At 54.1% G+C, this 13,269-nt stretch overlaps 3 protein-coding genes across 3 annotated transcripts; all 3 read right to left on the reverse strand.

Moving 5' to 3' along the window:
* Positions 1 to 3,012: 3,012 nt before the first annotated feature.
* J4E92_010179 (uncharacterized protein) lies at positions 3,013 to 4,755 on the reverse strand (the record flags this gene model as incomplete). The annotated part of the gene is made up of 1 exon (XM_051501520.1): positions 3,013 to 4,755. One exon carries the CDS (start codon positions 4,753 to 4,755, stop codon positions 3,013 to 3,015), a length of 1,743 nt encoding a protein of 580 aa, XP_051348305.1.
* A 908-nt stretch (positions 4,756 to 5,663) lies between these two features.
* J4E92_010180 (uncharacterized protein) lies at positions 5,664 to 8,901 on the reverse strand (the record flags this gene model as incomplete). Its single annotated transcript, XM_051501521.1, has 2 exons — positions 5,664 to 8,619; positions 8,687 to 8,901. The coding sequence occupies 2 exons, from the start codon at positions 8,899 to 8,901 to the stop codon at positions 5,664 to 5,666; spliced, it is 3,171 nt and encodes a 1,056-aa protein (XP_051348306.1).
* A 726-nt stretch (positions 8,902 to 9,627) lies between these two features.
* On the reverse strand, positions 9,628 to 10,152 carry J4E92_010181 (uncharacterized protein; the record flags this gene model as incomplete). Its single annotated transcript, XM_051501522.1, has 1 exon — positions 9,628 to 10,152. One exon carries the CDS (start codon positions 10,150 to 10,152, stop codon positions 9,628 to 9,630), a length of 525 nt encoding a protein of 174 aa, XP_051348307.1.
* Between the last annotated feature and the right edge of the window lie 3,117 nt (positions 10,153 to 13,269).

Raw genomic sequence — 13,269 nt, forward strand, 5'->3', positions numbered from 1 at the left:
CACCTGCAGCGGGTGGTGGACGAGGCTACGGCCAAGGATCCGCCCATCCTGATCCTGTAAGTAGAGGTAGAGGCGGAAATTCTAGAGGGAGGGGGCGCGGGAGGGGACGCGGTACCTGAGGTTAAGATGCATGGTACGTACACAGTACGTGGAATCGGAGATGGTATAAAGGGATTGCCGGCGGTGTTATTCTTTCTTTGCGTGGGCGTTGTCTCCAGCATAATGTTTCGAGATTCGATTGCTTCTCTGTTTACGGAGCGATGGTTTACGGACGGACACGGTCGTCCGTTCTCTTTTCTTTGCTCATTGCGGTCGGTATATCGGGTAGGCTTTCTGGAAAAGCCTTGTTTATCATTGCGTGCTTATAACGTGGGTGTTTAGGTATCGGGTCGGTGGTTTGCGATGGTTGTGAGTGCGGGTCTTTCTGTAGCGAGTGTGTTTATAATATCGGAGGGTTAATACTGGGACTTGAGAATGCGGACATGTACATAGCTAGACGAAAATATAAAAATACAAAAAAACGATGCAAGGGTGTTCATGCGCTGGGACTGATGTGGCGACGATGGCGCCGAGCGCATGGATGGTGGGTGAAGAGTAAAAGGAAAGGCGGCACGCGCAAAGACCAGCGATACGCAATACTAAACTAGTATGTTGGAAGCGATACCACCGAGCAGTACGATCCACGCAACGGCGAACAACACACGCGATGATAAAGGAAAGAGCACCACGGTGGTGGTCGCAGACGTGACGCGTCGATATCACGCTAGCAGCTTACGTCATCAACCTCGGTGGTTCCACCATGAGGTCACAACCTCATTCCGCAACCTCATGCCACACCCTCATCCCTCATGGCACAGCCCCATTCCATAACGAAGGACAGAGCGCACCTTTGACTCAGACTGGGGCTCAGTCATGGCTAGACCCTCCGCAACCCCATCCCACAGGCACGTTCCTCGTTCCACAACGAAGGACAGAGTGCGCCTTTGACTCAGACTGGACCTGATCTTGGTGCGACCTCATTCCACGGCCATGATGTCGATCATCATCATCGGCACGCGTAACCAACGCGAACACCACCATCACACCCAGCGCCAACCCATATACTCGGATTTTGACGGTTTTTAGACATGACACGTTTATCTCCCATTTTCGAAACAACATGACAGCGTCATAGTGATGATGTCGTACATGTTTAATGATGGGGAAGAGAAGATGCAAGCGCGCAGGAACATGAAGAATTTCACAGTGGAATTTGGAACGAGCACATCACTTTGTGAGCCAGTGGTTTCGGTCACTCGCAGCTGCGAGGTGATATAGAAGGTGGAGAACGCATGAAAGATGACAGGTTTTGTACTCGAGCACCGCATCCGACGCTCTCATCGTAATTTCTTCGTTGTCGAGTTTTGATAAAGCGCAGGCGAGACGCGCAGGACATCGACCATGTCATCTTCCTTTACGATTTCGGAAGTACAGCCCCATCTCCACCGACGCACACATCGCTAATGTGATGTGATGTTTTGAGAACCACCATGGCCGGTCTTTCATCTGGTTTTGATGTAAGAGTTAGAAGCCGAGAGAGACGCACGCCATTCAAAATGGTTCGGTACTTTTCTGCCCAGACATCACGGCATTCCAAGATGGTTTCGAGACAATAGAGGAAGAAGAGAGCGCGATAACACTCTTCCCACAATCCCGATCGAAGCTTTATATCCACCATCAATACTAGTCTCGACCATGAAGCCAGCGCAGGTGCAGCACACATCAGCAGCTCGTAGTGTATTTTGGAAGAAGTCTTGCATCAACGCGCGGGCAAGTCCACAGCACATCACAGTGTAAACTATGTCTTTCAGATACCGACATTTGAGCGCCTCAAATAGCTTTTGGTTCAAGAGGAGAACAAAGCGCGCAGCATATCTCGTCGGATTCATATTTTTGGTCGACCAGGCCAGCAAATCATACCGTCTTCTTCGATGAATTTTGGATCGCGACCCAAAGAAAGAAGGATGTAAGATGACAAGACAGGTCGTGAAGTCGACGTAGATATAGGGAGGAGAGAACCAGACGAGCACATTGGAGCTTTGATCTCTATTTTAGGTTTCCAGAACATCCATAATATTGTCATGACTTTTTTGTGTGTTTCCGACAACATCAAACCAGCTTGTTTCTCTTTTTAGTTGCCAGCGTTGGAAAGACTGAGAGGAGAAGATCTCTGCTCTGCACATGCGCGCGAGCTTCCGGGCATTTTTAAAAAGAGGAAGAAGACCGAGGGACAGACATGCCATATGGGGATTGGCGTTTTTCGAGAAAGCGCCATGTATCCTTCATCGGCGTCTTTGAGAGTGCCCGGTGGGCATGTGTGTAATGGAGAAGAAGATACGATGTCGAGGGGGGTTTACATGTGCGTCCACGGGCAGTAGTATCACGTGCATGATTTCTCGACGGAGAAGGCGAGGATGAGACAGCAAGCTCAGATTCCAAATAACAAAGACGCGGAAAAGCATGGCCGGTCCTGCAACGCGCATCGAAGATATCACGAGTTGACCAAGAGGAGGTATGTTTCAAAATGAGTAGATTGCATGCCTCAACCGCTACTCAGTTTAGTGCTAAAAAGGTGTCCCAGATACCCATTTTCGCACGCAAAACCCAAATTTTGAGATGATCAAGATGATAAGCAGCAAGTCAAAAGAGTCGATCGTCCAAGTCATGTCCACGCAGCCGCCTTCCTTGGCACCAGAACTCATGGGTATACTGCAGCGCCTTTTTTTGTGGCCATGAGGTACGTGGAGGCCACTTACCAAACCGCAAATTCCGAAAGCAAAACCCATACCCGAAATCATCGCCCGATGGACATGCACACGTCATCCCGCATTAAGCGCAGGGAAGCCAGAAACCTAGTGATCGCTTCAAGCCCTTCTCCTAGAGCTTGTCAAGCGGATGATCAAGGCTCACCGCCGTGCGCATCATATCCGCCACCCTCATCCTCGTCCTCACCTACAGCTTCAAGCTCTGCTTCTAGAAACGGCCAAGATATGGCTCAAGGCCACGTGGACTGTCCAGACCAACAAACGGTGACGGATAGTCATTCGCCAAGAAACGCTTGTCCTTGCCAGCAACGACGACTCCCTCTCGTACCGCATTCTCGTATAGTCGGCCGTTGACGCAGGCTTCATGGAGGCTTTTCGGCCCCATCTTCTGCAGCGCATTGGTGTGAATCTCCTTGAGCCGGAGGACCTCTTCGCGTTGGCGACAGTACTTGAAGCCGTAGTCGCGCTGTAGACATGGGGGCGGTTCGTCATCGGATGGGTCTAGGATGAATTGCCGTAGACGCCATACGGTGGAGCGCTTGTGTGGTGGTGTGGTTAAGAAGGTGTTCAGGCACGGGAACAGTTCGCGAAATTGGGCGTAGTTGTACTTGTCAAAGACGCTGACGATGGAGTTGGTCTTGAGGGCGGTCTGAAGCTCGCAGAACGTGGCTTCAGGATCAACGGCCTCCTTCAGTAGTTCGGCATACAGGCCTGCAAGTTGTCGCTCTTGGTCCTCATCCTTGGCGGTGACGAAGCCGAAATTGTACCATGCGGCTGTCTGCGTAGATAGCAAATTTCCTCGAAGCACGGTATCGGCGAGTTGTGCGGTCATCTGCTTTTCAGCAGGCTCGAGGCAACTAAGGGCGAGGTTCCGGTCTTTTCGAGGCAGGTAGCGCTGGACAGCTGAAGGGGGAGGAGGAAGAAAAGAGAGAAGGGCAGGCGTTGTCGTCACTGTTGCGTCCGCCGTGGCTTCGTATCGCAGTACCTGCTTCGACTTCTCTTTTGATGGTGAGGAGCGAACGATCCTGGTTCGTGGCGTCGCGGTCACCAGCGGGCTTGCAAATGAGACAGTCTTTGCCGGTGAGGGGGGCCCCAAATGGAACGTGACGTTCCTGAACTTGTGTGAAGCTCTAGCACTCCGTATCAAAGTAGCATAGACACGCTCAGGAAAACTAACTTGGCAGATGAGTCCGAAAAGCTTGTCGGCCAAGGCGCTCTTCTCAAGGAGAAAGATCATTCGGTCTCGTAGGTTGGACAGTGTCTTTATCATCGTGGCAGTAAAGCGGATTAGCGTGTTCGATTCCCTCATGGAACAATCGAAGCCGTTGACATGATGAGACATGGTGATTATCTGATCGCCGAGCTCTCGGTCTAGTCTTGAGCCTTTACTGTCGATATCGTCGATGCCGAACATTCTCGTCACGAGATGGTCAAAAGTGCCTTGATTATTCTTGAACAGCTGTTGAAGAGCTTGTATGACTGGATAGACTTTGCTGTAGTTGGCCACAAGAATGATCTCCCAGAGGTCTTCGCATGCATCCTTGTAATGTGGACCTGAGTGTATTAGTGAGAAGTGTATGTAGATGGACATAACAGCCATACCAGATCCTTGCGCAATGGACTTCAGCGAACCTTCAAGTTCGCGCACGTGTTTTCGCAACTGCTCGTCCAGTAGAACGGTAGAGCGGACCGACTCTTGGCTTCGTGTTAGGAAGATATGGATGCTATTGTCAGTGGGTACATTCTGTACGGTGGCTTCCGCATCCAGCATCTTCGATAGGCGTCTCAAACAGCGGTCCTTGAGACTGAGCGGTGTGCTCAGCCCCTTGATTGGCACCGCCCCGGTCGAGTCGTCGAACAAATCCTCCTCGACGAGGGTGCCATAGGGAAGATCCTCGATTCGTTGGTGTACATACGCCAGACTTCCTAGCTGTCCTGCCACGACAGCCATGCTGTAATGTGTCCGGTCTTATCTGGTCGGTGGGTTGGGATTCCGGGCTGTCGTAAAGTGAAGCGGAGACCGGAGTCCAGGTCCAGCAAGTAGAGGAACTAGTCGTCGCAGCGACCTGCAGCAACAGTCAGTATCATTCCATTACTACACTAACAAAGAACACAAGACTGACCGGCCTCTTCAGCGCCTTGGTCAAGCACACACCTATTTCGGAGATAGGTACTGGTCGTGCCGTGGTAATAGTTACCCAGCCTCTGCCAAATTCCGGGCGGCTAGCGATAACGCAGTGAGGGTTGCTCGATAAGAGAGTGCCAGAACAACTGGGCAATAAGTATGCTTTTTTATGTGCGGACCAAGTTTGGTGGAGGAGAGACGGAGGAGAAATCCAGAAAAGTGCTTTATATGGGTGGTCGCCAATGGCAGGAGCGATGGAGACGCGGCTGCCTTTACCTTTACCTGACTTCGCCACTATATCACACCGGGTGACGTAATAGGTTGCCAATACATTGGCGGGAGAACCGCGAGAGGATAGCTAGAGGCGGAAGGTAAGAGAGCGGTATGTCTCGGGGCCAATCTGGGCCAATCTGGGGCGTTTGACTCCGGAAGGAGCAGGAGCGAACGGCAAGAACCAAAATGATGGAGCGACGAGACGGTGTGAGAAAAAAACATCGAATAAGGAAGTCGCACATGATTATACTCTCACATGTTTCTTACATTGAACACAAAGAAACAAAAAAGACGTTGCAGGCGATGCTAATCCATCAACAACTAAGCCCGCGCCGATACATGCGATGCTATACAACCATTTCAACCTGCGCACTCAGACACTGAGGCGGGTACAGGCCGGACTAGACGCAACAGCAGCAGTACTACATCCACCGCCTCTCCACCTCTCACCCACTTGTCATCTACCCCCCAAACCCAAACACCTCCGCCGTACTCAACATACTCATGCGCGTCCCCCACAGCGCAATAACAATCAACACCACATCCACCACCAACAACACCACAGCCCCAACCATAAACCTAGGACAAAAGATCCTATAAAGCATAAGATGCCTCCTCAAATGCCCCGCCCACATCGTCGTCGCCAGATTAACAGTCGCATAAAACAGAATATGCGTAGCCACCGCCTTCGTAACCACACTAAGCAGGCCCTTCTTCTGAGGCTTAACCTTCCAAAGCACACACGCGGGTACCGCAATAGCGCAAAGAATCTGTGCGCCGAAGGTATTGAGGATGACGATGATAGGGGTCCATGGGTAACGTATCTTGGTCAAGGGGATGAAAGCGGATTCCCATTGGATGGAGGAGAGGGTGGCTTGGTGGCCTGTTTTGAAGAAGTGGAAGGAGCCGAGGAGGCCGAGGACGACGGGGCCGATGGCGGATTGACGCAGGTTGTTCGTGTCGATGATTTCGAAGAGGGAGAAGAGTTGCCAGACTAAGATGCCGATTGCACCTGCGCCCATGGGTTTCTGCAACACGGCGACGGCGAGGTACCAGATGGTGATGAGGAGGGCGTAGCGCGAGCCGTGGACGTTTGCGAAACCGTGGATGATGACTTCTTCCTTGGGCGCGCCGTTTTCGTCGACGCCGCCGTCTTTGTTGATGATGACGTTGAGGAGGGGCTTGGACCAGTTGTAGATTGAGTAGCCAAAAGCCATGCTGATGGCGAGGACGATCTGGGCGAGGAAGCGCTTCGTGATGCGGATGATGTTTTCCCAGCCTGGGGCCCATTCACCGTCGTCGGCGGCGTCGAGGGCCCAGTATGCGGCGGACATCATTAGGCCGAAGCGCAGTGCGAGACCTATCCAAAGGGTCGCGTAGTGCTGGTAGCTCTTGGTGCCGTCATAGTAGCTCTTGATGAACGTGGGGATGAGGATTGCGGCGGCTACGGGGATGGCGAGTTGCCATGGTGCGGACGTAGTTGACAGAGCGGATCCATAGTATGTGGACTTGCAGTACGGCATCTGCTCTTCTCTGCACAGTCTCGAGAAGCTCGCAACCCTAAGCAAGATGGTGAACAAGATGGAGTGGTAAGCGCCTAGAGTGCGGTCTGAAATACTCTTTCGACGGAAAGATGAGATAAGCGCAAGAACACCAAAGGTGGTCAGGAAGTACAAGAGAATCTCGTCCTCCCAGATGGTGAATGAGTTAGCTGCAAAGCCGCCAGAGAGCGCAAGAGTGAAGATGACACTCGTCCAGCCCCAGATGCTGTTGGGCATCGGAGGCATGAGGCGGTAACTCAGCGAGTAGAACGTAGACGCACAGCCAACGATTCCACTAAGGGCAGAGGAGAGGACAAGAACGTGCGACTTGGCGTCCACTGGCATGAAGATGGTAAAGCCAACACCAACGATACCCCCGAGGACCAGACCAATGGCACCTCTGGTGAAGAAGACAGGAGTGACGTCGGCACGATCGCCATGAAGGATTCTAGCGTAAAGTGCGACTACTATCAGACTGGCAGCCAATACTGTGACACCACTGACCATCCTAGGGACGTCGAATCGAGCCCAAAGGTCGCGGCAGATGCGCAGCGTATCGCGCTGGTAAGCACCGAAAGCCTCGTACGCCTGGCGCATCTCATCACTGTTGGCCTTGGACTTTCCGAGCGAGTTCCACGCGTCATTTGCGTTCTTCCAGAGGGCAAGCGAAGAAGCTCGTGCGCTATCAGCAATGCCACGGACCTTGGCATACTCATTTTGGTAGTTGTGGATTTGCGCAGCTGCCAGTCGGTTGACAGTAGCCAGATTCTTGTAGTCAGCGCCGTCCTTGCCGATGAAAGCCTCTTCGATGGGCTTTCCGAGGTTGTTGAAGGGTATGGGCATGCCTAGGAGAAGCGAGAGAGTCGGGACTAGATCGATCTGTCCCACTGGCCGGGTCTTTGCGTTGGCCGGGGGCGCGACATAGGCAGGTTTGCTGCGCCCAAATATACCCTTCTTCGAGTACATCCACAGCGCAGCCTGGATTTCATCATCTGACTCTCCTCCATGGTCACCCTTCGCGTCCATACCGTGATCGCCCATAACAACCAACAGAGTGTCGTCATCGATGGACCTAATCATGCGCTGGAAGACCTTGTCCATCTCGCTCAACTTGGCGGCCATAGCAGGGTGATCGGGTCCGTAACGGTGTCCAGCATGGTCCACGCCCAGATAGTGACCGAATATGACATCCCACTTGTCGGCATTCTCAGCCTGCAAAAGTGGGAAAATGTGCTCACTCACGCCATAGTCAACAGTGTGGAGATCCCAGACGTTGAACGAATCGTACGCGTGCGTGAGGTTCGGCTCGAAGTAGTCCGGGAAAAGAGCGTGCCATGTGTCGTCACCGAGGTGGACCATCCTCTTGCCCGCATTCTTCAGTTGTCCAATCAAGTTATCCTCGAGAATCTCCTGGCCCGCAAAGTTGCTGCCCACATCGATAAAGGTGGGCAAGGTACCCGTTGTGAGCCCCTTCAACCTCTGCATCGTGGCCGTCGGCGGGTCAGCGATGAAGGGCAAGAGGAATGCGTTCTGAGGCTGGTTCCTCGCCGTCTCGTATAGCACGGGGAAAGCATTGTGGAAATGGCGCGGGGCGATTGGAGGGGCTTGGGACGGGTTCTCGGCCTCGACAGCGAGATCGACAGGTTCGAATTGTTCGGGGAAGGGCACCGTGAAGTCATATCGCAGCGCGTCGACGATGATGACGACTGCCTTGTTGAATGTCTTCGGGTGCCAGCACCCCTTTTCCGCGTCGCCCGGTGTGTACGCGTTCGCAGAGTCGATTGGGGGGAGGGCGCATTCTGACTTGTGGTCGAGCACCAATCGCGTGAGAAGGAAGCCGCTCGTGAAGAGGTAGATGCCGAGGATGTGAAGTATTCTGGTAGCCGTCAGCGATGCATGTCTTGAGGGGAAAGCCGGGAGGGGGCTGCGATGGAGAAACTTACAGTATGAAGGTAAAGAAAGCGACAATGATGCCATGAGCAGCCTTGAAGTGCACCTGCCCAAGCCTCTTCGCCTTATCAGGATCGTGTACAGCTGTCCGCTGACCTTGCGACGGCTGCTGCTGTTGTGGCTGTTGCGCCGGCTTCTGAACTTTGGGCGCGGTGCTCCGGCCGGCGGTGATGTCGGACAGAGGCGTGAAGACCTCGCCGTTCTCCATGGCGGATAGAGAGGGGTGGCCAATTGGCGCTTAGCGAATGCGAAATGAAGATTCAATGGGATTCAAATGGCTGAAGAGGCCTCAAGGAGCGACAGAATCCATGGGAAGAAAGTTGGTGCGCTGTTTACAAAAGTGAGGATGTGTCGCAAGCATCCACAAGTGGATCACCCATTTCGCCGAGCCTCCGATGCCATGCATCCGCCATCGAGGTACGCGCCTCGCGCCCGTCGCTAGCTGTGCTTGGGACTTGTAATACGAGCCTTGACATCATGCCTGCATGCTTCCCGTTCGTACCAGAATACCCAAAGACCCTGCATGCGCTGGTTCATCCACGTCAACTTCACATCACGATCAAATGCACGCGTTTTGTATGTCTTGACAAAGGATTGTATTGGCTCTCATGCTGCTCTGCGCAGTCGCTAGAGAGTGAGTTGTATATCATACATTAGTGAATAAGAGTTATGTAAGAGGTGTAGAAACCTCGTTGAAGAGATGGCCAATCATCAGGGGGTATACAGCAAAATGGCCAGTCAACTCCGAGAATATACATAAATGGTGTGCCCTGCCGGCTATGCCACAGCTTCAGCAGGAACGGAGAAGCTGACAATCAGCGCGGTATAGCCGTCATCAAGGGTAGTCGGTCGTAGCCAAGTGGCTGGGAGGCCCGGGCTGCTAGACTTTCCGTAGCATCAGTCTAGCCGGGTGTTGAGATTGGTGTCATGAGATTCATGAGTAGTATTTGTCGTCCTTCTCCTTCAGTCCGCCCATGCGATCCAGGTCGAGCGAGTCGAAGCGGTCTGATGCGTCGCGCTGGTAGGCTGGGAGGTCCTCTTGTACAGGCTCCAGTCCGACACTGTGGTCTCCAACGCGAACGACGACAACGCGGCCCGATTGTTGCTTGCCGGACTCGTCGACCTCGTCGGGGAAGGTGATGCGGATCTCGGGTACCGGGCTGGTAGGGCTGTCCATGAGGTTCTGCTTTTCGGAGTAGGTGATGACGGATTCCCGGCCCTTGTACGGCATCGCAGTGATAGTCAGGCGGTTGACATTTGATTGGCGCTTCTCGTAGACGGGAAGTTCTGGGTCGGCCTGGGCTTGTTTCCTGCCTCTGCGAACGCTGCGGAGGAACATGAGGCCTCCTATGCATAACATGCCGAGGAGAACAAGCATCATGAGGGTAACGAGCAGGGCGAGGTGGGTAGAGCTAAGGCTGCCATCCTCGCTGCGCTTGATAAGGTTGATGTTCATCATTATGATATGGGTGGTATTGTGTTTCGTTAGGGCGTGTCGATGGCGTGCAGATAACTCTGAGGTTGGTAGTGTTGATTAAGGAGTGTAGTTGCTGTTTGCATGTTAGTTCTCGTTGTCCCGCTCGCGTTGCTTCTGTTTGGTGTTGTGGTTGTACATTCGCGCGGAGGCTTGGCGGAATGTGACGGCCGCCAACGGGAACAAGCGGATACGCACCTGATAGCACCGTCGGTTCGCAAGCTGGTGGATTGATAGAGAACGAGAGACACAAGGTGGGAAAGAGCGTAATGCGAGATATCGCTGAAAGAGTGAAGCGATAAGTCGACGAGGGAAGAATGAGTGAAGGTGGGCGAGACCGTGGAGGAGGTGAGCAAGGAGGTCGAGATGGGAACCAACGTTATTTTGAACCGCCTTGCGGTCACCAATGCAAAATGCAGGTACGATGCACTGATAGCGAATCAGCGATCGGCACTAAGGCGCGCACCTTCCTCTTTACCTAGTTTAGGAGAGGAAGCCGCCCACGCTAAGCCGCGTCCGTGAGGCACAATAAGATGACGGTAGCACGCTCATCCTCTCGATCTTATTTTTGGCTTCGCTGGCGCCAGCGATCTCCCCGCCGCTGCCGCACGAGACCACAACAATCAGGGTCGTCCTTCTGCGATGGTTCCCAAACCCGAGCCAAAGTAAAAACGCCGTCGCCGCAAACAGAGCAAAACAAACAACGGTTATAGCGCGTGGAGTATTTTCTGATATGCAAGGGGCGGTAATAACGAATGACGGGGGTAGGATTTAGCCAGAGGTCGAGACTCTCCGGTGTGGATCGCCAGTGGATCGTGGCCAGCACGTACTCCTATTGCGCTCGGTTGAGGCGACCGCCCCAGACTATGTACTGTCACCCTCACGACGCCAATCTGGATGTTGCGTTAAGCTTATCGAGTACGAGACGCGACGTGTTTTAGACTGATTGTGACAACGGCGTGGAGACGAGTTGACAGCGCTGGCTGAGACGAACGTCTTGCCCGAGTGCGGAGCGATGCAGGATTATGCTGGTCGATAGCACATGCCACAGCAACGCGCGTAATGAACGATGGATTTGTGGACCGCTTCCAAGGCTGGCGCAGGGAGCACCGTGTGGTGATGGAACTCGAGCCTCCTCAGGCACGTCTCTCTTGCGTTCGACAAAGCCTTGAGGCAGCCCTTCATCACCGCAAAGTTGGCATAAGGCTTCCGCTCCACCTACAGTGTCGCAGTCGTCAGCAGCGCGCAAGTGACACGAGGGAATTCGTCATGGTCCTACGGATGCAGCCAGGCCGGCACTTGGCTTCTCCACTGCGCCCACTCGGTTCCTGTCCCCGCCGTTAAACATCTCATCGTCAGGCCCTGCGTTTGAGCCTTCGGGACGTTTGATGCCTTCCCGCCTGCCTGACGCCAAGTGACCCCTTGACTCTGGGGCTGTCGCATGTCGTCTTCTAGAAGCGATGAACTGTCTGCGATTGAGGGGAAAATGCTGTCACCGGCTCTTCTCAGACAGCTACATGGCACTGGATGGTGTTCCATCGTGACCTCACGGCGATCAACGGTGGCTTATCGTGTGTAACACCAGTCAACGCAACAAGAGCGGTGTAGATGTGAAGCTCCATGACGAACACAGTCAGAGGAGGAACTTTATCACGAAGAAGGTACTTGGCGATTGCAGCAGTTTGCTCTGCTTGTTGGCCCGCCAGCGCAGCACAGCTATGAACACAGAGCGGAGATGGGAGGCTCACTGGACGCCTCGCATCCGACTTGCAGCCTTGCAGCGCAAACCCGCAGCTAGGAGGCGTTATATTTGCAGGGAGTGTTGGCAACGAGGACAATCCATGGATGATCTAGGTCACGAGCGTGAGAAGGTTTTTCTTCATCGATCAAACCCACAGCGAGTGCGACCGTGGTTGCCGTGCATCGTCTGCTGTGCCTCCAGGCAATCACGTCGACGAGTTCCTCATGTCCATGCATGTCACTCAGGCTGCATCGAGGTCGACCAATTCGCTCCAAGTAAGCAGACAGAGGTCAATTGGTCATCGCAGAAAAGTCGACGAGGGCAACACATGGTGGGCGTGGGTTGGCTACCGAATTCTTGTGGCTACCAAGAATCTTGTCCCGACGGCAAACACTGGCATGCAGGAGGGTGAGGGCGTAGCAGAGGGTGCGCTTGGACGTGGCGGCAGGGTGGTGGTGAAACACGACGGGCCTGTAGATAATGCTGAGGGTCTCCTATCCATGCATGGGGAGTGTCTCAGGCTGCCATAACGACACCTCGCATCACAGAGGATCGTCCGGATTCCGTTGCCGCATCGTCCCTGACTCGCTCTTGGCACACGCGAGCGCATTGCAGCCGGTGGGCGCAAGAGGAAAGAAAACGGAGGATATTTGTTCTTAGGGAGATCGTACCTTGGACTCCAATCGCACCTTCGACCCTCTCCCCAAGCCTGGCCTGCATCCAAGCACCCGAAGACCTCTAGGCGACGCTTTCGGTACAACCTGAGCCTTAGCGTTTCCCCAGTGCTTTAGTTGCCCTTAGTTGCCGATCCTATCCTCCAGGGCAGTCGCATCTTCATCACCAAAAACACATCTTCCGAACCCACAGCTGGCGCAACCCTCTCCCTCAGGCTGCGCCCCGAAACCTCTGCGCCCGCTACCAAACTCGCGCGCCCGGTCTGCCCACACACACGCCCACCGCCCGCACGCCCGCCCATTATCTATATCCTCCTCCCGCACCGCTGCATTCGTGCCCTGCCTCCCGCCCTTGCACTCCCCGCCGCTGCATTTGGTCATCGCACCCGTATGCGTCCCCCGCCTGGCGCGCAACATCATTGCTTCAAGACTAGCATGAACTGTGTCTAGAAAGACCCCATCACCCACCCGGACCTGCATACCTCGCCCGCACCCACGGCCTCCCTCCCTCGGACGTCCGCGACCACCTCTCTTTGTTCGCTGCCGCATCCGTGTGCACCACGCCGCCGCACAATATATTCATAGTCCCTCACTATACCGGCTGGAAAGAGCGTCCGCATTCTCTGCCCCCGCACCTGCCCTGTCTGCGCTGACGCCTGAGCCTAGTCCGACCCTCGCACTCGCGCA

This window comes from Alternaria infectoria (assembly GCF_024043175.1).
Source record: "Alternaria infectoria strain BMP 0036 chromosome Unknown scaffold_32, whole genome shotgun sequence".
In the NCBI taxonomy this organism is placed as follows: domain Eukaryota; kingdom Fungi; phylum Ascomycota; class Dothideomycetes; order Pleosporales; family Pleosporaceae; genus Alternaria; species Alternaria infectoria.